The sequence below is a fragment of the Sarcophilus harrisii genome, chromosome 2 (genome assembly GCF_902635505.1).
Source record: "Sarcophilus harrisii chromosome 2, mSarHar1.11, whole genome shotgun sequence".
NCBI classification, from domain to species: Eukaryota; Metazoa; Chordata; class Mammalia; order Dasyuromorphia; family Dasyuridae; genus Sarcophilus; species Sarcophilus harrisii.
Genome location: NC_045427.1, coordinates 224,468,170 through 224,492,002, shown reverse-complemented (window position 1 = coordinate 224,492,002; position 23,833 = coordinate 224,468,170). Strand labels below are relative to the sequence as shown.

Sequence of the window (23,833 nt, the reverse complement as noted above, 5' to 3'; positions counted from 1 at the left end):
CAATTTGGTCAGGAGTATATACACCACCACTCATCTCCACACTCAGAAATAATTCAGGAGTTTATCCCTAGCACTCTTTTCCAAAATATCTCCTTTATAAAATCATTCAAAATTACATGCTCAATCAGATATAATGGAGGAAAAGGCTCTTTCCCCTTCTTAATAAACAAAAACAAATTTGGTGAAATTCAGTATAAATAGGCAACCAAGATTATTTTGGATTTCAGAAAATAAATTTTCAATTTGACATTGTGATGACCAATAAAACAGGAAACCAAATGAATTTCTCTATCAGCCACTAAAAAGTCCCCTTCATCTATAGTTTTCTATTTTCACAAAACAGGTGATACCTACCCTTCCTGGACATGCAGTAGACAATTTATGAAGAGATTGTGCCAGATGGATTTTAGGATTATTCACCAATTGACCTACAGGATCATGCTCTTTTTTGCCAGCAAAAGCAAGCTGGGAGAAAGCAGTCTGGTATCCTGGTGTGTCTTCAATATCAATAAAATGTTCTTCATCAGGGATTGTGTCATCTTCAGGTAATTCAAAAAGGCCAATCAGAGACTGCAATAAAGGTGTCCTGAGGGAAAAATTGGAAAAAAGCAAAAAAAAAGGATTACCAAATGAAAGGCAGACCTAAACAAAAAATTAGAAAATACAAATTAACTTAAATATGCCTTTGATATTTGGAAAGGACATAAAACATACTCTTAGGGAAGTTCCATGTAGGAAGGGATTATATTTTATTGATGTGCATAGTTGTATATGGACAGCTAGGTGATTTGGTGCTTAGAGCAAAGGTATTGGAATCAGTCTCATTTTTCAGAAATCAAATCAGACCTGATACTTATTAGTTGTGCAACCCTGGACAATTCATTTAATTTAATCCTGTTTGCCTTAGGTTTCTCTTCTGTAAAATAACCTAGGAAAAGAAATAGCAAAATCACTCCAGTATCTTTGCCAAGAAAATTCCAATTGGGATTACAAACAATTGAATGCAACTGAACATGACTGTATTATCTCTGCAGTGTTGAAGTAGAACAGTGCATTGTAGGCAATTCAGAAATGATTAATGAATTTTTATCACTTAATTTTACACCATTTTACTTACAGAAGAGAAAACTAAGATCCTGATAAAAATGATTTTCACATGATCACAGGGCAAATTAGTGGCAGAGCAAGAATATAGAAATCATGTCTCCTATAATTTGGACTTCTTTCCAAAACTTTTAGCTAAGTAATTTTAGGATCATAAAAATGAGTAAAGATAAAAATGACAATACATTAAGACCTCTGTACTTACCAAAGCTTTGTATACTCAGTATCCATCATTGGAGGACATTCTGTTAATAGTTTAGTTATGCCAACAGCACAGATCTTCTTTTCTACTTGTCCAGAAACTTTCTGTATTTCAGGAATAATAATTTTCTCCAAAACCATTCCAAACATTCTGTTAAAATAAAGATTCATTCTTCATAAGTATTTAAAGGAAACATGATGAAAAAAAAATAAAGCAAAAGGTTCAGGCACAATTTTTCTGTAAATGTTGAAAGTAGGAGAAACAAGTCCAAAGATTATTCTTTCTACCAGCAAGAAAAACAGATTTTTACCTCCTGGGATTTGAGCCATAAGTAAAAGACCAAAAGGTCATCTTTGGCCAGTCAATACCAGTATTTGAAAATAAAATAATGATAAGTATCAATCAGGCCTTCTTGAAAAAGTATTAATATCATTTTTCATCGCAGTCCAACTATTATTTAATGTTCATCATTGGAAATGCTGAGGAATCTAAATGGAGATGAAACTTAAAGGGTTTTTTGAACATCTCAGTGAAATGAAATGATCAAGGGGCAACAGGATAATTTCTCATGGGGCTCATCTTTCTTATAAAACACTTCCAAGAACATTGTGGAAATCAAATCATGGCAGTCAAGATTTCAAACTGCTGAGCCTAGGATACAAAAGTCCTACACAATGTCATCTGCCAGTTTAAGGGAAACTTCAAAGACTAGTCTCCTACTTTCCTGCTAACTCTTACATAGATGGGGTGATAGCACTGAACTGAAGTTATATGAAAACTCATGCCAAACAGAAAAAGCAGATGGACAAAAATGATAAGAATCATAGTTGTAGCTAAGAGATATAAGAAGCTAAAATCCAAAAACAAGTTAGAATGGAGTGGGAAAGAGGATAGATGTTTAAGCACAAAGCCTACCACGAATAACCTTAAGGGCTTAACATGAGTACTTGTTGTGAGGGTTTGTGCAAATATTCTCCTCTCTTCCATTCTTCATCTTCCTTTATGAGAGTAAAAAGCTTTAAGAAGAATAGTATTTATTATCATGAGAGCTAGTGCTAGGAGATTAAGCATATGGATATCAGAAAAAAGTAAAACACAAGCCTTATGGCAGGCAGTCAATCAACAAGCATTTATTAAGTGCTTACTACATTCTAGGAATTATGTAATAAGGATACAAATGATTACAAATACAATTATTTCATTTTAATGTCATCAACGAATGACATAAAGAAAACTTGTAAAGTCACTCAGGATACAATCCGTATCCTTTGAAATTCAAATTCTACTTAGAAAGCTAACATGTTAATTAGCTAGGGTCCCATACAAGCAATATAGACAATAGATGATAATCCAGAGAGGGATGCCTCAGCAGCGATAGAACTGGGAAAGGTTTCATGCAGAAGATAGGATCTGAGGTGAGTCTTGAAGGAATCTAGTGAAAACAAGAGGCAAGACTGAGGAAGCAATCTAGGGATAGGGGAGAGTCACACTTTAAAGAAAATATTTTCTCAGCTGAAGAGAAGATGATCTGGAGTAGGAAGAAACTTGGCAAAGAGACCAATCAGGAGGTTACTGTTATTTGAGGCTGATCTACAGTGTTGGCTGTGTGAGAAGAGAGAAGGGATACAAATGATTAGACTGTGGAAAAAAAATAGACTTGGAGGCTTATTGGAAATGTGGATGAATGAATGAGAAGTAGCTAACCCAGGTTGAAAGGTGACATCCTAGACAATCATATAGCTGTTAAGAGAGGAAGATTTTAAGGGCGAAGATATCAAATTCTGTTTCAGACATGTTGAATTTGAGACACCCTACAAGGCATCCAATTCAAGATGACCAAAGGCAGCTGGTTAAAGCATGACTGACTCAGCAGAGACACTAGGATTGTTTTTAACTTCTATTGGATCCTAATTCTTAGCACAGTCCCCAGAATGGTGTGAGTACTTAATTAAAGTGAATTACAAGAGTCAAATGTTACACAGATCAAAAAGGATGATGATGTGGCACTGCATGTTCTCAAGACCAATCATGGTGAATTGAGGCAATGACCATTAGAGTGGAACAGAGTGTGGATTAACTGACCTTTCAAAGTCTTAATTTCTGTTGTTTTTTCGTTACTGATTCTTGGTGGAAGGTGGTAAACAATGGTCACATCTGGAAGATTGGTTTGAGGGCTAACAAATCACACATTATCTCTTTTTTTGGTATTAAAAAAAGATTTATAAAAGCAAAAAACTAAACAGAGTGGTTAGAAACTTTTGAAGATAAAATTTAAAATACACTGAATGTCACGTAAACACATTACAATTATACTTACTTTGGCTGTATGCTGTCAAAGATTTCTTGAAGTGCTAGTGCCCCATATTTTATGCAGTATAAATTAATAAAGACTAAGAAACCTGTTGAGAAAAAATGTTTAATGATAATAATTTCAGATTTATTCATAATGAGGGAGAAAGAAATGTAGAATAGAATATAGAAATACACAAAAGTCACCTGAAACTAAAGTATTAATAGCACTAACTGGTCACTTAATAATGAAATTTCATGCTGCAAATTTCTGGTGGTTATCCCAAATTCTAAATCCAGCACATATGAGTAATGATCAATTTCCAAATTTGACTTGGGAGATTCACAAGATCATAAAGCCCATTTAGTCAAACACCTTTATTTTATATATCATGCAAATGAACCCAGAACGAGTTTCCTTTAATCATGGAAGACTCATACCTATACCCTAATACCTATAAATAGTTCTCGTCCCTTAGAGTCCTTTGTCTCTTTATTAGAATTTCTAGGAAGTGAGGTCGTCATCTCTTTTCAATCACAATCTTAAACTGATTACATATATTAGCCCTCGGTGTTTCCAACTCATCCCTTAGGATTTTCAAAGAATTTATAGGTAGAAGATACCATATGATATTAACTAATATGACTCCCTTATTTTATAAATTGAGGAAACTATGACCCAGAATGCTGATGCCCCCTAGATAACAGGGAAGGACAGGGTTCTCAATCTAGGGCTTCTGCCTATAATGCATCTTCCACTACCAAATAGCTGTCCTGAGCTGAGCCATCATCATGGTCACACAAATCTAAGTGTCCAATGAAAAAAAAAAAAAAAAAAAAAAAAGGTTACCAACAGTGACCAAATAGGATTACTATTTCAGGCCTGTTGCATTACAAAAAGGATCTGAGGCTGGCAAGGGTAACCTAAGCATTGGGCTTAATACTATTTCTATGGGAAAATCTATTCTAAATAACTATCAAAAAAAAAAAAAAAAAATCAGCTTTCAAACTACCATAGGTTCAGAACAATAAACTTTGGAAACATGGCGAATAATTATATGTTTTGCTTTAATATTTATTTGTTATACAAAAGTGCTTTTATTATAAGGAAGAAGTTGAATAGTGATCCTGATGAGACAAAAGGAAAATTAAGAAAAGGCCATCAATGACATGAAAAATCCACAGAAGAAATCAGAAAGATGCTCAGATGGAGACAACTCTGGCAGTATGGAGAATGCAGTGTTGAATAAAAATGTTTTAAAAAGCAAAATGTATGTAACAGAAACAGTTTTTAATTCAATCTTCTTTTTATTTTCTTTATATATTTCTATGGGCATGTGGTTCAGCAAATAAGATTACTTATGATCAAAATTTCTAGTTATTTTTCAACCTTAAAAAAAAAAAAAACTGTATTATCACTAAAATACTTACTCTTGATAAACTTGGTGGTTTTGGAATTCTGAAGTCTTTGGAACAGTAGAATGAAGATTTGCTTTCTGTACTGGTCAACTGATTCCCTAGGGAATAGAATGAAAGTATGAGATTACTGAAATAGCATTATTATCTTTCTTAACATTGAATGAAGAAGTGATCAAACACAAACAACTGTATTCATACTCACGGAGGCATGTGCTCAATAATACTGTTGAGGAGAAAGAAACCTTGGTGATCATTTGCTTTAGAAGCAATAAGTTTTTGGAAAACACCTAGTAATCCAGGCTGTAAGGGAAAAAATGTCATAATTAAAACTCAAGAATAAACAAACCAAAAAAGCACTTCTTTTTTCTGAATCTACCAGTTAAACACTTCATGAAGATGTTAAGAAGATGATCCAAGAAAATCACTCCCAGCAATTTTATTGAATTAGAATTGATTTATTTAAATTCTATCTTTCAAATACAGTGAAAATACTATAATGAACATGAATTAACTGCTTCTGACACCATTTTAAAAAGATAAATTGGAATCTGCCACACTGTCCCATCATGAGGCTACAACCCCTTCAAAGACCAGAATAATTCTGTCTTCAATGATTCCATCTCTGTGCTAATTGCTAGAACACAGGCTCAAACTAAGAGGTGTTCAGCCTCTCTCAATAAGCAATTCTTTGTCACATGGCCTCCAATCTATTTGAGAAGGTCCATCCTTGGCGTATCAGTGTGGCTTTGTAAAATGGATAATTCCACGGAGAAATTCAATTAAATTCAGACTTTTCTGATGTTTTTTTTTCCCCTCTTATTAATTCTTCCTACTGTCTTACAATTAACAAAGTATTTATTAAATTTACAATAAACTCTGAAGATAGAATAAGTACTTTTCTCTCCATTTCACTAATGTGGAAACAGAGAGTTTTAAGTGATTTGCCCATGATCAGACCGCTAGTAAATTCCTCTAACCTATATTTTCCTGGCTCCATGTATGGTATTCTTTCCACTACATGTTACTATATGGGACCATTTCACTTCTATACCTAAAGATCATGGACAAAAGAGAAAAAAAAAAGCTATGAACCTTCTAAACCCCTTAATAATTGCAGTATTCTTTTTTATGATTTTCTTGTGGTATTATAGATATAGAGTTTGAAGGGAAGTTTGAATGAACCTGAGCCTCAAAGACATTAAGTCATTCTTGCCAGGTTAGTCAGTCAGTTACTTAGCAAAGTCAGGATTCAAAACTCGGCTCCTCTCACTGCAAGTGAAGCTACGCATTTTAAATGACAGATTCTATTTTGCAAAGTGAAGATCTCATAATACTAACTTTTCAGGTATTAAGAGTATGCAAATTTTAAAAATCTACTTAAAAATAACTCAAGTGTCTACAGTGTTTAAAATAGTACAAAGCATTTTTCTGACAGCCTTGAAGCAGATAACCCAAGTATTCTTAAACTAATTTTAGGAAGAAACAAGATCCCACAATAATATCTATTGATTCATCTTAAGAAAAAATAAAAACATACTTTATAAAGCTATAGCTTTGAAAATTATGATTAGGAGACAAAATTAATCCAACTTACAATTTTATCTGCTGCAGCACTTGCTATTGTATTTGAACCTTTTTCCAAAAATGCCTGGAGGAGCCTCACCAAAGGAGGGATGTTTCCTGCTCTTTCCCACAGCACTGGCTGGAGGAGGTGAGGAAACAAGGCCATATAGGAAGATGGAATGCCATTTTTGTGTGTTTCCAGAAGCAAGGACATCACTTGAAACACATATGGAATAAATTCTATATAATGGAAGAAAAAACATTCCCTTTAGAATCAATGTAACCACATTATATAGATGATGTTTACCCTGTAAGCCTGCTCCAACTCTTAACTATCATTCTTACTCCCTTGTTCAGCAACAGAAGACCTTCCACTAGCTTACCTTGTACATCGTTCTGCAGAATTTCTGTAAATACCATAAACAAAGCCTCTTCGAAGTTTACAACAGCAGCAGGGTTGGCTTTGCAAGTTATCCTTATGGATAAACATATTGCCTCAAACATGTAATGATTAAAGTGAGGTTTGCTTGGGTTCTGAAAAAGAAAATAAAAAGCCATGCAAACTATTTTATAGTCAGTATTTAAGTAGCTATCTTAAACTGCTGATAAAGTTTTGGGATAAAATGCCTTTACTTCACTTTGTAATAATGGCCCAAGTCATTTGGTGTTTGTTTCATAGCTTAACAAGCCCCTTTGAGTCAACAATAATTATAAGTATTTTTACAGACAAGAAATCTGAGGTTTAAAGGGAAACAACACAGCACAACAGAGCCAAAATTCAGAATCACTCTGAGTTAAAGGTGCCAAAGGCATCTATGTGAATTCTGTCAACAGAATCCCTAACAACTGGGTTTCTAACCTTCAAGTGAAAACATTTAGGAAAGGAGAATTTATCACCACCCAAAAGAAGGGTAATTGTTAGGAAGTTATTCTTTATAGTGAAATGAAATTCACTTCCCTGCAACTTTCCCACAGCATTTCTAGTTTTGCCCTTTAAAGCCAAACAAAATAAGTATAATCCCTCTTCTACATGGTAACTCTCAAAGTTGTACTACATTCCTACTATCTTCAAATGATAACTCATGTGGTATACCCACCAGGCTCCACAACTATCCTAGCACACCTACACTGGATACACCCCAGCACATCATGGTCATCTTTAAAATGTGTCTCCCAGAACCAAACTCTGAGTGTGATGATTTAGGAAAGCATGAGGATATTAGAATTACAGAACATAGGCATGGCTCTTTCTACTTTGCTGTACTTTCCTATTTGTATTATTTCTCAAGAGATCCTAAAAAGCTGTTTTAAAACTTAAGTTTTATATATATGAACTTAAAATTTATTAAAACTAAGAATTCTCATGAGTTTTTTATTCTATTGCAAAATCAATATATTAGCAAAAGCAAATTTCAATGGAAGTAAATGAAGTCCTCTCTTCACCCCTTAAAAATACTAAGAAATTTATTTTAAATATTATCCTAGCCAGAAGCTTTTAGAGTAATCTGAAAGAGAAATCCTTATCAGTTTTACTTTAGATATCAAATCCTCAGAAATCATGAGTTGCTGTCTTCTCTGTAAATCAGTCACAGAAACTCTTCCCTCAGCTGATAGAGCCAGGGACCCCTGACTGATCTATTCAAGAGGACTAGTGTGTAAACTAAAAGAAGGAAAGGAAATTTCCTGATTATTTCAATTACCAGTTAGGAAAAACTATTTAGAAGAATGATCAAAGTCAGACCCAATGATTTTAGCAAACTGACTTTCCAAAGGTACAACAAAAATATCAAGAGACTACCTTTTCTATTAGATGTTAACCTTAAGTTATGTAATAATGCCTTTTCATACTAGATTTTCCTTGTATAAAGTTTCTGTTACTTAAAAATGTCTTGTGTTGAGAGACATTTGAGGACATTTTTTCCTTCAAGCCAAACACTTAGATTAGAATGAAAAAAAAAAAAATTTTTTTTTTTAATCATTCCTGGGAAGTTTATGTCTGTTGTCATGGAGTCAAATTTTTCCAGAGTCCAATGTCACTCCCAGAAAATAACATCAAATTTTGGAAATCTTGTTGGCTAAGAGTGCCATTTAGTAAAATGATAGTCTGAATGAACAAACTACACCTCCCCTAAACATCGAATTTATTAGAAAGGAGTATGCAGAAAACTAAACTGTGATTTATATTTCAGAATTTTCTGTTCTTACCTTACTAACAGCTAACAGCTTCTGTGTAAGTTGTGTGATGAGAGTGGGGATATATGGAATTATGGCTTCTTGCAGGAGAGAAAAGCTTCTCATAATAGCTGTAAAAGAAACAGGTTTAGTCAAAAATTCCAGGACACAACAGTAACAGGTTAAGGAAAAAAGTCCAATTCCACTGTGAAATGGACTACTAACGTGGCACTAGAGTGCTAACTGGGCCTGAAGCAGGATGAGCTGAATTCAAATGTGACTTGACACTTATTAGCCATATTTCCCTGGGCAAGTTATTTCATTTATCTGCCTCTTTTTCCTCATCTGTAAAAATGGGAAAATATAGCAACTAACTCTCAGGGTTGTTCTGAATATCAAATAATATCTATAATACAGATCTCTATAAACCTTAAAGTGTGTCATAAATATTAGCTATGTTAACAAAATTTAAAATATCTGTTTAGCATATGACAAAATTTCCCTCAACATTCACAGGAATTAAGGGTGTAAGATGCCTGTGAATGTGAAAAACAACTAATAATTCTAGACCTCACCCCAAACTTTTATTTTTAATAGTTCTAATCATTTATTTAACACACAAAAAAGTAAAACAACACACTGCACCCAAAGTTGCAGTTTCAATGTAAGACAGATCAGTAATATCATATACTAAGCTGAGTCTTCTCAGCTGCCTGTGCAACTGAAGCAAATGCTACATGGATTTCCTTCTACAAAAAGTACAAGATACAAAGATCATTGTGAGAAAATCAGATGACACAGACTGGATGGTAGAGACAAGACACTTTCCCCAAAAGAGTGCATAGCCAGTAGGTTTTTAGGCACCCTGAAATTTTAAACAAATATTTAACTTGATAATTTATGCATATACTCATGGTAGCAAATTCATTATAAGCAATATTCATGCATTTATGATTTACTGAAATTTTTGTTTTCTTTAAATATGCACCTAATCTGTAATCTTCTAAAAGAAATCACTAAAAATTATCATTTTTATTATTAATAACAAACCTTCAATAACTGAAACCGTGAATGTAAAACCTGAGAATATCAAGGGGATAAATGTAACCTCTTTCCCTACAAACCAAGCCCTCACCACTTACAAAATAGTTTTAACTAGTCAGTCCCTCTGGGTTCTTTTAGCATACCATAGACACTGACATGAAAAAAAAGAGAGATCAAGAGGACAGAGAAAATATAAATTAGAGAGCCTCAAAAGGCCTCAAATGCACCTCTACTACTACAAAGTTGGAATACAGTCTAAAGGATATGGAGGGCCCAAAGAAATGTAAACAATCTGAGAAAAAAAGGAAAGAGGAAATCTCTACAAGGCACACAGACCTACACTTTGGGCCAGAAATGTCAAAGAATCCACACTACTAAACTGGCCAGAACCGATTAAAATGTAATTGAGAAATATTTAATAAACTAAAAACAGATAAGAAGACGGTTTAAAATTTAAATCAACAAAAATCCTGCTTCAGAGGATCTTATGTAAAAATTATTAGTGGTTCTTCTCTACTTAAGTTTGATATCACCACTTAAACCAAATGCTATGTAAACAGTTTGTCATCTCTATAAATGCACACTACCACCAATCACAAAATGACAACAACCATTTTTGCCAAGATATAAGAGTCACTGAAACTACTATGCAATAAAAGGAGTTAGCTATTTCTTGGGAAAAGTGCACCATTTCTGAAACTGTTATTTTTCTTACAATAATCTTAATTTGTAATTAAAATGCTATTTTCCTATTCTATTCCTAAAACACTTAAAAAAATTTTTAACACAGTTTTGGCATATAAATACAATTTTAAAAATACATAATTTGGCACAATTCTGAGTATAACTACTATGTGGAATTTGAAATTAGATAATTGGTTATGGTCTCAAGGTATCCTAGAGAAATGCTTACCTTTCATTATATATTCATTTTCAGAAGAGCCAGGAAGTGTGAGTGCTTTGAAAAGATTTGTTAGCAGAATCTCTACAAAGGGTGCGATTTCTGCAGCTGTAATACTATAAGCACAATTTCAATTAATACTAACAACTATTTTATTGGGGATTACCATAAAGCAAAAAACTTAATCCCAATCTAATTTCTACAAACCTGCAAGCCAATATACTATTTAACACCAGAAGACTGACTATTGAGAAAATTATGATGGGAAGAACAAAAGTCAAACTTTTTTTTTTTTTTTGCAGAGGTAGTAGAGATCCTACATATTCAAATCAAATAGCCCCAAAGCCACAAATAACTTTTTTTTCCCATCACTCACTGTTTTGCTCTAATCCATTCCTTTGATCCACAGCTGAATGCTGACAGCAGTTACATTTCCTCTATTTACTACTACATGAAAAGCATGATTGGAGTGAAAGAAATGGTTCAGGAAGGCATGATTCACACTCTTTACTAAATAGACTCAGCAAAGCTTCCCTCAAAACTATGTCATTCTTGGTGGTCAGAAAACTTACAGTATGGTATTGTTTGATCCTTTCATGGTAAACAGTCTTTCAAGAGCATGAGCTGCATATGTGTGAACCACAATACTTTCAGCTTGAAGATGATTGATCAGAAGAGGAATGGAAGCCAAAAGTTGCTCTTTAGGTACCTGAATAATTCAGTAACATGATTTTCATTCGTAATTAAAAATATATTCATCCAACAATCAACAAATCAAAGAAAACAGGCTTTTACTTGCATTTGGAAGCTTATTCTTAAAGTTTAAAAGCTGTTTAAAAACATTATGATTTTTCTTGTGCAGCATGATAAATTTAGAAATGTTTAGAAGAACTGCACATGGTTAACATGTTGGATTACTTGCAGTCTAAGGAAGGGAGAAATGAGGGAGAGAACTCTACGGGGATTAGAGCTTGTTGAAAAATATCAATCAAAGAGGAAACGATCTGTTAATGTTAAAAGAGTCACCATTGTATTTCTGAAAATAATTTAAATTGCTTTCCAAATAATTGAGGGAAAAAAAGAATTTGAGAAAGAAAAACCGATTTCAAACATTAGCAAAATTTGTTTTGTAAAAGTTATCATTAAAGGAAAAGAGATGATAATACCCAGTAAAAGGAAAAGAAATCTGATATATAAAATAGTAAGAAGTTTAGGAGGTAAATAATGATCAAAAAAGGGAAAAAAAAACTTACTTGATTCCTGAAAATCATGATATATTTGATACCATCAGCTTTAAGTACAGGAAATTCATTCACTATTAAAGAACAACAGAACACCATGGTAACTCAAGTCATAAACACTGAATCACTAAAAAGTAAACCACAAGCAAATCATTCCAAAATTTAAGACATCTGGGGGTAAAAATTGGTTTTACTTATGCTTTAATTTCTTTTCCAATCCTTTAGGAAAAGTTGAGAGCTCTTAATAGCTAATTAAGAACAATTACAAAAAGATTTTATATCAGATATATGTAGTTCTGCTATAATGCTTGTTTTGAATACATGAATTTGTTCCACAGCAATTAATATATTAGGGAACATTTTAAACATAATGTGAATTTCAGGGTTTGCTTATGCACAACTTCTTCTAAGAGAAACATCAAGAATGCAAAAACTACACGACTTCACAGTAACTCACTAGATGAAATCCTTCTGACACCTACTTCCATATGCATACTTCAGGTCTTTGTCAAGGTAAAGTGCTTTATTTATTGTATATCTTCTGATGCAGTAGGAGCTGTGGGCAGAAGAAGGTTGATCTGCTGTTCCCCTTACCTACTTGAAGATAGGAAGGGTGGGGAAGGGAGCCTAGAACAACTCTGACCTGACCAACTTGTCTCTAACTATACCAATCCAGGTCAGAACTTGAATTGGGATGTATTTAAATATTTAACATGCATAAAATGGTGCCATCATTTTTATTATGTTCCTATCTTGTTTTTATACATTGCTGATATTTTTTTTTGGAGCATTATTCTCCGAACCCCAGTCTTCTCATAAGCCTTGTGTTTTATATTGTACATTTAGGCAGAGCATTTTGCTTTTTGGGGAAAGCATATATCAAGTTACAAGAGAACTAATTCTAAGTACTGCCTTTGAGGTGAGATCCTCAGTTGGCCTGGCCAAACGCAATAAGGAAAGTCAACATTTGTAAAAATCCTCTAAATTTCTTGTGTGGGTTGCTCAAAAATCTAATAGAAAATAGCCATGGCATAGCTCTAACCCACAGCTAAACCCTAAATCCAAGAATACACACCCATCCCCAGCTTTCCAATATCATCAAAATAACTAACTGAAAGAACTACATACAAAGTTAGAGTAAATATTTCTAGTTTTAAAATTCCTACTGGAAAAATACCACACCAATAGTGGATGTTTGTGTAGTTAGGTGGCCTAGTAGATAAAGTATTGAACCAGGATACAGAAGGCCTAAATTTAAATCTGGCCTCACAATAGTAAATAAATGAACCTAGGGAAGTGACCTAACTTCTCTCTGCCTTAGTTTCTTCATCTGTAAAATGGGTATTATAATAACAGCACTACTTGCCAAGGTTGTTGCAAGGAATCAAATAACATTTGTAAAAGCCTTCACAAATTTTAAAGTATTATTTAGATGCTTGCTGCTACTGTTATTATGTCATATTAGGGCAGACAATTTTATCTTCAATATATAATCTGAAAAGTATGTCTTCATTTTTTAAGTATAAACATACTCTGAAGCAAGAAATATATCAAAAAAAAAAAAAAAAAAAAAAAAAAGGTCATTTTCCCAAAAATCTGTAAAAAATAGATATTTCACTAAATTCTATGGGACCTCCAGATTGATGAAAATTGAGGGGGTTTTGATCTTTAATATCTTTTCCATAATCAGATATAATCTGTAGAAACAGAGCCCATAGTAAAATGTCTGGGAGAGAGTTAACAATGCTCAACTTACCATTTGGTGATTTCAAATCAGGCTGAATGTGATTCACAAAGAACTCAGTAAGATTTACAAGTTCATTTGCTTGTGTAATTCCATGCTGAAAAATAAATTTAAATCCAAATGGAATTAAAACCCTACAGATTCGAAAAAAACCCCTGATATAATTTTAGATAAGAGCCTGAGCTCACATAACAAATATGATAATGTAGTTATTATTTTTACCCCCAACTTTAGACCACTTTTACCATCAGTCATATGTTCTGAACCAGGTTAAGCAGATAATTATAGCTGTTTAATAATAGATGTAACAGAAAGAGTATTGGAATTAATTAATTAAAGGACCTGAATTCAAGTCCCAGTTCTATCTGGCCATTGTGACAAAGGTGTTTTGGTTTGCAACACAAACCTTAAGACTATCAAAGTTTACTTCCTACACTTGAGATACCAATAACTAGCCTCCAAGTGTTACAAATATCCTCAACAGTGAGGGAGGCAAATAAAGCCAGTGTACAATCACCATGGTACTACTATTTCTTGACTGGAAATTAAAGCACACCAGAAATATAATGTATAATATAGGTGATCCAGTTCCCTTTTAAAGATGAGAAAAATGAAGCCAAGAGTTTTGTCTCAAGCCACACAGGTAAGACAGAATAAGTCCAGTACTAGAATCCCAGTCTCCTAATTTTCTATCCAGGATTACTCTTTATCACACTACTCCCCCATACCCAAACCCGGCTAAAGCCAACAAGACTCCCAATAAATTATTAAAATAAACCATAAATCATAAATGAAAAGCATTACTCTTTGCGTCTGAGCTTTAGAAGCTAACGATGTTACTAGATAAATTGCTGCATCTTTGTGTTTCCAGTTGACAGATGGATTCTTGGCATATTCCTGCAGCATGGAATTGACATAACCAGAGAAGATTCCAGTCACAGGTCCTTCAAAAAACTTGCACAATCCTCTTACTAGATCACAAGCAGCCCTGCGTCTAGTATCAATATCTACAAAATAAAAAAGGCAAAAATGATTATAGACAGTCAGTAGAAAAAGATAAACTATCTCTATATCATCTGACAAAAATTACCCAAGAAAAAGAAAAATAATTTGTGATAGCAAAACAAACAAAAATTAACCACAAAAAGTTACATGAGAAGATAATATCACTTTTGTACTATCACAAATGAGGGCTTACAAAATTATATGGTATATTGAGTTTTGATGTTCCTGGAGATATATATTTATTACATGATGGAATTTCAAGTTTTTAACATTTTTAGCTAGTCTAGACTACTTAGAAGCCCACATTTGGAGAGTGCTTTGTACTTCCTCAAAACCATTTTGTAAACTAGTAAGATGTCAATCAAAAACATGGTTCAGGAAAATTAAGTAAAGTGTATCACACAACTAGTAAATGAGAGTGCCAACTAGGACATTGAACACAGGCCTGTGAACAAGCCCTGGATCATCTTCGGGTCCATTTCTTCATATGTAAAATGAGATGGGGAAAGGGTGTGAGGAAAAAGAACTGGATTAGCAAACAACCCTGCAGGGGGACCAAATCCATCACACCCACAAGGATTTCCGAGAGCAAAATAAGGTCTTTACATTTGGATTTGCATGACTTACAATATTATGTTTAGAAATAGAAATGTTGTGAAATACTTTTTTAAAAAAGGAAAAAAGTGTAAAGCCCTATTATCTACTAAGAAATTAATTGAGCCTTCATTAAACTAATACAAAAATTTTACAAATTTTTGATACCTAGATATTTTGTCATACTGGAAGAATAAAACATGACATATTAACTCAAATTGAAAACAAAGAAAATAGCAAGTTGATGTCTATTAAAAGGATAATTCTCAGTATGAAAAATGTATTATCAGAGGAATAAGGAAAAAGGCAAAATATAAAGGCTAGATACTTTTAGATAGATATTGAAAAAGATGAAGCTGAGGCAGCACATGTAGTGCAGTGATTCTTAAACTTCTGATCAAAGGACCTACACCATAATCCTCTGAAAAGTTATTGAGATTCCTCAATGATCTTTTATTCATGTGGGATATAAACATTTTTACTATATTAACAATTAAAACTGATAATTTTCAAATAAGTTTGCAAGTTTTCATTTAGAAAAAGAAAAAATCTATTAGTTTAACATAAAATGACAATTTCATGAAAAAAATTTTAAACAAAAATATTGGAAAGGTATATATTTTTTAGCATATATATTTAAATTTCTTTAATATCTGACTTAATCGAAAAGAACTAGATTCTCACACTTACTTCTTCATTCAATCTGTTACAATAATACAACACATTGGTAGAGTTATGAAATGGCCCACCCATTTTGGAGAGCAATTTGGAACTATTCCCAAAGGGCCATCAAATTGTGCATACCCTTTCATCTAGCAGTGAATGGACCTGGATCCCAAATAAATTATAAAAAAGGGAAAAGGAGCTATGTATGCAAAAATGTTTGTAGTAGCCTTTTTAATAGCGGCAAGGAACTAGAAATTGAGTGGATGCCCATCAGTTAGGGAATGACTGAATAAGTTATGGTATATTAAAGTAACAAAATATTATTATTCTATAAGAAATAATGAACATTCCAATAGACTTGGGAAGGAAATAGCCATATGCATCCAAAGAGAGGACTATGGAGACTGAATGAGGATCACAGCATAGTATTTTCACCTTTTCTGTTGTTTGCTTGTTTTTTTTTTCTTTCTCATTTCCCCTCTGTGATCTGATTTTTATTATGGAGCATGAAAAATGTGGAAATATGTATAGAAGAATTGCACATGTTTAACCTATACTGGATTACTTGTTATCCTGGGGGAGGGGAAAGGAGAGGAGAAAAATTTGGAACACAAGGACTTTGTATAAATTTTGAAAAATAAAAAGCTATTATTTTTAAGAAAGGAAAAAAAATAATGAGCAAACTGATTTCAGAAAAGCCTGGAAAGACTTACATTAATTGATGCTAAGTGAAGTGAGTAGAACCAAGAGAACACTGTGCACAGTAAAAACAAGATTATGTGATAATTAGCTGTGACAGACTTGGCTTTTTCAACACTGATTAATGATGCAAGGCAATTCCAATAGACTTGTGGTGGGAAGAGCCATCTTTCTTTCAAATTGCATATTATATATCTCAAAATGGACATCCTGTATTTATCTTAAATTCGACATATCTAAAATCAAACTTGAGACTCCCCCCTCAAAAATCTTTCTTCTTCTGAACTTCCCTGTTACTGTTCACTCAGCCATCAGACACTATCTTCTTAGAGACTAGATCTAACGATGTTACTCTGTACCCAATACAGTCAACTCCAGTGTCTATTACTTCCAATATTGTCAATAAAAATCTCCTATAACTGCCTTCCTCTTACCTTTTCCAGTATTCCTATTTCATGTGCATCCCTGATAAACTCTGTGATTCACTGACAATGGCCTCCTTTGTCATTTGTCAAAGTTTATCTCCCAAATGTGTCCTCCATGCCTGGAAAATCTCCCCAACCTCATCTCTATTTCCTACTCTGCCTGGTATCTTTCAAATACCCCAGATTTCTACCTTCTTCAGAAAATCTTCCTGAATTTTCCCAATTTCCCTTAATACTGTGTTCCCTTTGCTAATTATCTCTAATTTATCCTGTACATATCTCATTTGTTCATATCCGTTTGGATATTATCTCTATTAGACTTAAATACCTTGGGAGCAAGATATGTCTTTTGGCTTTTTTCGTATTCCAAGCATTTAGGCAGAGCACACAGTAGGCAATTAGTAAGTGCTTTTTGATTAACCATCCATTATAAACCTGATTTAATGACTTTTTTTTCAATTAAGAGAACTACATATTTTTTCTCCAATTGAAATAGAAGACAAATTCAATAAGTCTAAACATTCAGCAAAAGTTTAGTTAAAAGATATATTAACAACAAGAATTCAAAACAAACTCAATGCTATATATATATTTTAATATATTACTATAATTATACATTTCATTATAATAGCCAAATTTAGTTACAGCAGAGTTGAGAAAACTCATCACCCTCTCTTCAATACATAGGTAGAGAAAAGAACTATGGGTATGAAATGTACTATTTGCAGTGAGATGTAATCTATGTGCAGGTTGCTTTTACTAAAGTATATTTTCCCTTTTTGAATCTCTATTATTAAAAAAGACTCACATCAAAATAATCTGTTAAGAATAAGAAATATAGTGGATGAATGTGAAAAAAAAATACATATATAAAATACGTAAGTAAACAACCAGAGTATTCCAGTGTATGATTAAAAACCCAAGAATATAAGCTTTGGGGGACAGGAACTCACAAATTAAGAAAAATTGATGGGAAAACTAGAAAGTAACCTGGCAGAAAACAGACTAATTTCTCACACTATATGTCAAGTCAAAATGAACACATGATTTAGATATAAAGGGTGACATAAGTAAATCATGGGAGTATGAAAAAAAATTATGTCATATGTATGGATAAGGGAAGGTTTTATGACTAAACAAGAGATAGCATAAATTACAGGAAATAAAATGAATAATTTTGACTATATGAAACTTATGAAGTTTTTGCATAAACAAAACAAATATACACAAAACTTGAAGGAAATTGAAAGAAAAATTTTTGTACAGCAAGCCTCATTTCTCAAATGTGTAAGGAACATAGCCAAATTTACAAAAAGAGCCATTTCCCAAGTGGATCAAATGACATAAATAAGCAGTTTTCATAAGAGAAAATCAGATATCAATAATCATATGAAAATTACCTAAATCACTATTAAAGAAATAAAAATTAAAACAACTTTGAGGCACCACCCTCATACCTACCAGAAATGATAAATACTAGAGGGGATGAAGGAAAAACAGGTATATTAGTAAACAGTTAGTAAAGTTGTGAATTGATCTAGAGAATAATTTGGAACTCTATCAAAAGTACTATAAAACTGCACACATTTTGACCCAGCAATATCACTACTAAGTCTCTATGTTCCAAAGAGATCAAAGGAAAAAAAAAAAAAGTACTACATGTCCAAAATTATTTCTAGCAGTTCTTTTATGTGGTAGAAAAAAAACAAAAATCAAGGGGATGTCCATAAGTTGGGGAATGGCTGAACAAATTATAGTATATGATTGGGATGGAATACGATTGTACTAAAAGAAATGAAAAAGGAGGATGTTTTCAGAAAAACCTAGGATGACTTCTATGAACTGATGAAAAATAAAATGAGCAGAATCAGGAGAACATTATGTACAGTTATAATATTATAATGACAATCAATTGTGAAAGACTTAGCTACTTTGATTAGTAGTACAATGGTACAAGACAACTCCAAAATACTCATGAAAAAAAAAATGCTATCCACATCCAGCGAGACAACTCATGAACTATGAATGCAGATTGAAGATGGGGTTTTTTCACTTTACTTTTCCTTTCCTTTCATTTATTTATTTTGCAGCATGGTGAATATGACAATGTTTTACAAGATTTCATCTATACAATGTATGCCTGTCTTCTCAGTAGGACTGGGGGTGGGGAGAGAGGAAAATTTGGAAATCAAAATAAAAAAACGAGTGTCAGAAAATAAACAAACTGAAAAAATACTCAAAGAATAAACTGGGGGGAAGTATAATCACAAATAAATGCAATTAAAATACACAAGGCATCAGTTAAAAATGGGATGAACAAAGACAAAAGATTACCAGATCCTTCCAAATCTCTCCTTATGTACTCTTCAGAATTATCTTCAAAGGCTTCCTCATCAGCAGCTGCAAAATGACATACACAAAATTTAGAAAACTTTTCAAGTCATCATATTTTCTTGCTACTTATAACTTTAGTTTTATTCCACAGAAACACCAAATATGCCTCACCCCGAGTAGATGGATATTTTTGTTCATAGATGAATAGCAGGTATCCTTTTGAAATATGTCTAGTACCAAGTCAACTGAAAAAATGGTCATACACTGCAGGATCCAAATGATCCAATGCCTGTTTTGTAGGAAACTTAGTGCCTCTTATCTTCATAAATATGCTAACTTATTTAACCTACAATAATATATATTAAGCTCCAAGAAGAAAGGATGCCTCTTTGGAAAAGTCTGCACAATAAAAAAGCACAATTCAGACACTCATAATTAAAATCAACATGAAGGAGAAATCTAGTAGATTGCTATTTTATATTCTGAAAATGTGATCACTTTGCTTTATGCAAGTTGAAAGCAATCGCCAAGATACCAGCAATCTGAACCAAATTGCACATCACTCCACCTAAGTTAACAAGCTGAATTATTTTTATCTTCCCTTGAATTCAACAGCACTATAAAAAATAATCTTTTTTTTTTTTTTTTTTTTTTGCACCAAGAATTCTAAGGAAATGTTTCCAGAGAGTCAATGCTTTTATTTGAGCTTAGGATAATAAATAAAGACTAAGGATGGAAATAATTGAAAAGTCAATTTTACTCTCAAATCTAAAAATGTGGGTTGAGTAAATAAGAGGTACATAAAAAATTTACGAAAGGACTAATGACTTGATATGACATATAATCTGATTGTTTTAAAACTAAGATCCCATTCATCCAACAAGTTAGTTGCATAAATGACAATAGTTACCTCTAAATTCCATGTTAGGAACAATAACTTTTTCGCAGATACTTGTGAGCGTATTCTGATCTTCAAAGAGATTCTTATAGTGAGGTCTCTCACAAACTGAAGCCAGAAATTGAATTGCATTACTTACCAACTACAACAAAACAAAAAAGGGAACACATAAAAAACTTCACTGACCATTGTATTTCTTGAAAAATGAAGTTCCGTACATCTGTTCTGACCATCTACTTACCAAATCATATTTGACTTCTTGGCCTGTTGTTACTAATAAATTCCAGATTGCTGTAACAAATCGGGGCAGGTATGGCTGGAATTCTTCATCATATTTTTGGGCATATAGTGCAGCATTATCACAAATTTGGGATTTTAACAACTCCAATAAGCCCGCTTCCTCTTCATCCTCACATAAAAAAAAAACTGAAAACTCAAATATACTAACATGAATTTAAAAAACAACTGATTTGCTTTACGAAGTAGCAAATTATACTGTCTTTAAAACTAATAATAGGTAATTAGTTTAAACACATATTTTAAATAATTTTCTTTAACCAATCATTTCACTCAATTTAATAAATAAGTTTCTTCATGATAATATGAAGAAAGCAATAATTTAAAGGCAAATATCTGACAAGATAGAGTATGGTCTAGGAACTCCTTCCTGAACCAAAACCTTTCAACATATGGCTCAATAAGTTGGAGCTGCCAGAGAACAGAGAGATGAAATAACTTGCCCAGGGTCCAACAGTTAGGTTGGGGGGAGGATTTAAAGCCAGATCTTCCTGACTCCATCTATAGATCTCTAATTAGATGCCAAATTGCCTCTAATATAAGACTATCACATAATAACCTCTACCATAAATCAATTAATTAACAAATACTGAGAATAAACTGTATGTAGTACACTGTGCAAAGTCTCTATGGGGTCAATATAATTCATACAATACCTTAACCAGCTTACACTACAATGGAGAGAAGGCATCATTATGAAATAAGAAACCAGGGTTAAGTTAAACAATAAAAGAAGATTATACAAAAGAGCATAGAAAGCAGAATGTGACTACCTAATGGGTAATATAGCTAATACTGAGGTTCCAGAAGGGGAAAATAAAACACAACAATTTTTTCTTAATCTCAAAAGGTGATTGTTTTTCAGGTTACAGATCATAAAATTTTATTTTCAGATCAGACAATCCTTATGTGTTTGCTATTTTCCTTCATTCCCAATTTGGAAATAAAATGGTTATTGTACAACTAAATATCAGTTTTTCAAATAACAAGTTATTTTCTCTATTTTAGAATTTTCAGTTTGAATAACCCACCAAGGTTGCAGGATTTAGCGTCAGAAGTGACTTTAGAAATCACCTAAAATCCAAACCTCTTATTTAAAACTAAGTACAACATGAGAAAATAAAAGTGGAAATAGAAAAAAAAGGAAAAAAAATAAAAAAATAAAAGTCATGTACCCAGCAAATGAGGAAGGATTCACAATATATTTCCATTTCAAGAAAACAAATAATAATATAGGATATTATATTTATGACCATCCATCTTTTCTGTTTCTTGTAAGTTATCCTTTTATACTCTGCTGTGTACTTTTTACTTTATTCTTTTTTTTTTCCTCTTTTACCCTCCCCCTCAGTCCCGGCCCCAACTTCTTCCAAGCAGGCTATAGTTAGATCTATTTGTATATTATACACACACACACATACTACTTATCTCTATACCCTATATATCTACCTCCATATGCACATATATCTATATAAACACATATATACATACACTTTTACATATACATATATATACGCAACTAAAACAGTATTAATATGGCTGATATAATGTATATTATTTCTCTTTTGATTGAATCTTTAAGTTTGATTGATAATACTACTTTACTTTTATTTTTAAGTTCTAACCTTTATTTCTAAGTTCTAACCTTTCTTGTTGTGTTTGTGTATCTTATATCTCTGCTAACTTCTTAGTTCTACTCTTTTTACTTGCCTTGCTATTGCTTAACCTCCCATATAAACATGGCTCCTTCTCCATTTGCTCCCCTCATTCTTTCCCTCCCCATTTATCCCATTATTCTTAATCTACATACCTTATCCCACTCTCTTAATCTATGCATCCTTCTGTCTCCCACCTTATCTTATTCCTTCCCCCCATATTTCTTTAGATTTTGAAGGGTAGTTTATCTTTACACACACACACACACACACACACACACACACACACACACACACACACACACACACTCTCACACCCCTTCCTATTTAATCTACTCCTAATATAAGTAGGTCTGCAGAACTATCAGTCCCTTTCCCCCATCTGAATCTTCTCTTTATTTCTTGCATTATTGTGTCAAGGTTCTTTTTCTGGTCATAGCTTTTAGGTAGTCCAATTATTCTTACGTTTTCTCTTCTTGATTCATTTTTTTTTTAAATAATAAAGATTTTTCAATTTTTTTTTATTCCTTAGTTTGTTATTTCTTGCTTTCTTATAGCTTTATTGGCTTCCCCATGCCCAGTTTAATTTTCAAAGAATTATTTTCTTCTTTAAGACTCTGGATCTTCAATTTTAACTAGTTGACTTTCTTTTCATAATCTTCATGTTTTTCTTGAATCGTTCTTTGTTTAAAAAGTTTTCCTTAGATCACTCTCATTTGATTTTTAAAGTCTTTTTTGAGTTCTTATATAAATTCCTTCTGGGCAAATAGCCATTTAATGTTACTCTTTGGGGTAGGAGAGGCTTTTAAAATTCTATTCTGAAGATGAACTCATCTTATTTATGAGGAAAGTAAGTATCTGAGTGGTAAAATAATTTTTACCAGTTTCATGTTAGTGATAAGGTAGTCAAGACTTGAATTCCAGCCCTGATGATATCTCATTAACTTTTTACTATGCTATACTCTACCTTTAAGCAATTATAAAATTCAGGAATGTGATGTTCTTGTCAAATCTAGCAATCCACAAATAGCTATTTAGTATGTACTAAGAGTCAAGCACTGGGGATACAATGAAATAAAGCCCTTAAGGCTTTTAACATTCTGTTGAGAAATACAGTATGTACATTTATAAATATATATATACACAATAAATAAAAAGTACATTTTTTTTAATTGAGATTTCTTGGGACAATGAAAGAAGAGACATAGTTACTAACAGCAGTGGAGATCAGGAAAGATTTCATGGAAAAGGTGGCATAATTAAGGAAATAATGAAAAATAAAGATAGAACTCATGGCTGAATCAACTGAAATATAAATAATCTTTAAAATGTCTCAAGACTGTCGTATACTGTGTCATTGACACAGGAATATTAAAGGGCATTTTTGCGAAAATAAACCCCAGATATATATTCAGTTACCTTTTAAAGCATTTAAATTTTATAACAAGTCAGTCTCTTGAAAGAAAATCAATAAAAAAAATTCAGAAAGGTAAAATACTGGACAACTAGTATGCTTTATGGCACAGTACCATATAGTACAGTAGATAAGAGTGCTGGATCTTAAAGTAAAAAAGATATCTT

The 23,833-nt window shown here is 32.7% G+C and overlaps 1 protein-coding gene across 3 annotated transcripts in view; it reads right to left on the bottom strand.

Moving 5' to 3' along the window:
* CSE1L (chromosome segregation 1 like) overlaps positions 1-23,833 on the bottom strand; it is a 51,159-nt gene that overhangs the window by 1,350 nt on the left and 25,976 nt on the right. For all 3 annotated transcript variants that reach the window (XM_031951583.1, XM_031951584.1, XM_031951585.1), the window contains exons 9-24: positions 20,542-20,709; positions 20,313-20,442; positions 19,403-19,468; positions 14,484-14,686; positions 13,692-13,776; positions 11,948-12,009; positions 11,267-11,403; positions 10,707-10,810; positions 8,783-8,880; positions 6,961-7,111; positions 6,609-6,817; positions 5,217-5,314; positions 5,027-5,112; positions 3,624-3,705; positions 1,310-1,456; positions 355-586 (exon numbers count right to left, since the gene is read on the bottom strand). In XM_031951583.1, the coding sequence (XP_031807443.1) occupies positions 355-586; positions 1,310-1,456; positions 3,624-3,705; positions 5,027-5,112; positions 5,217-5,314; positions 6,609-6,817; positions 6,961-7,111; positions 8,783-8,880; positions 10,707-10,810; positions 11,267-11,403; positions 11,948-12,009; positions 13,692-13,776; positions 14,484-14,686; positions 19,403-19,468; positions 20,313-20,442; positions 20,542-20,709 (2,058 nt within the window). The remainder of the gene's footprint in view (positions 1-354; positions 587-1,309; positions 1,457-3,623; positions 3,706-5,026; positions 5,113-5,216; positions 5,315-6,608; positions 6,818-6,960; positions 7,112-8,782; positions 8,881-10,706; positions 10,811-11,266; positions 11,404-11,947; positions 12,010-13,691; positions 13,777-14,483; positions 14,687-19,402; positions 19,469-20,312; positions 20,443-20,541; positions 20,710-23,833) is intronic.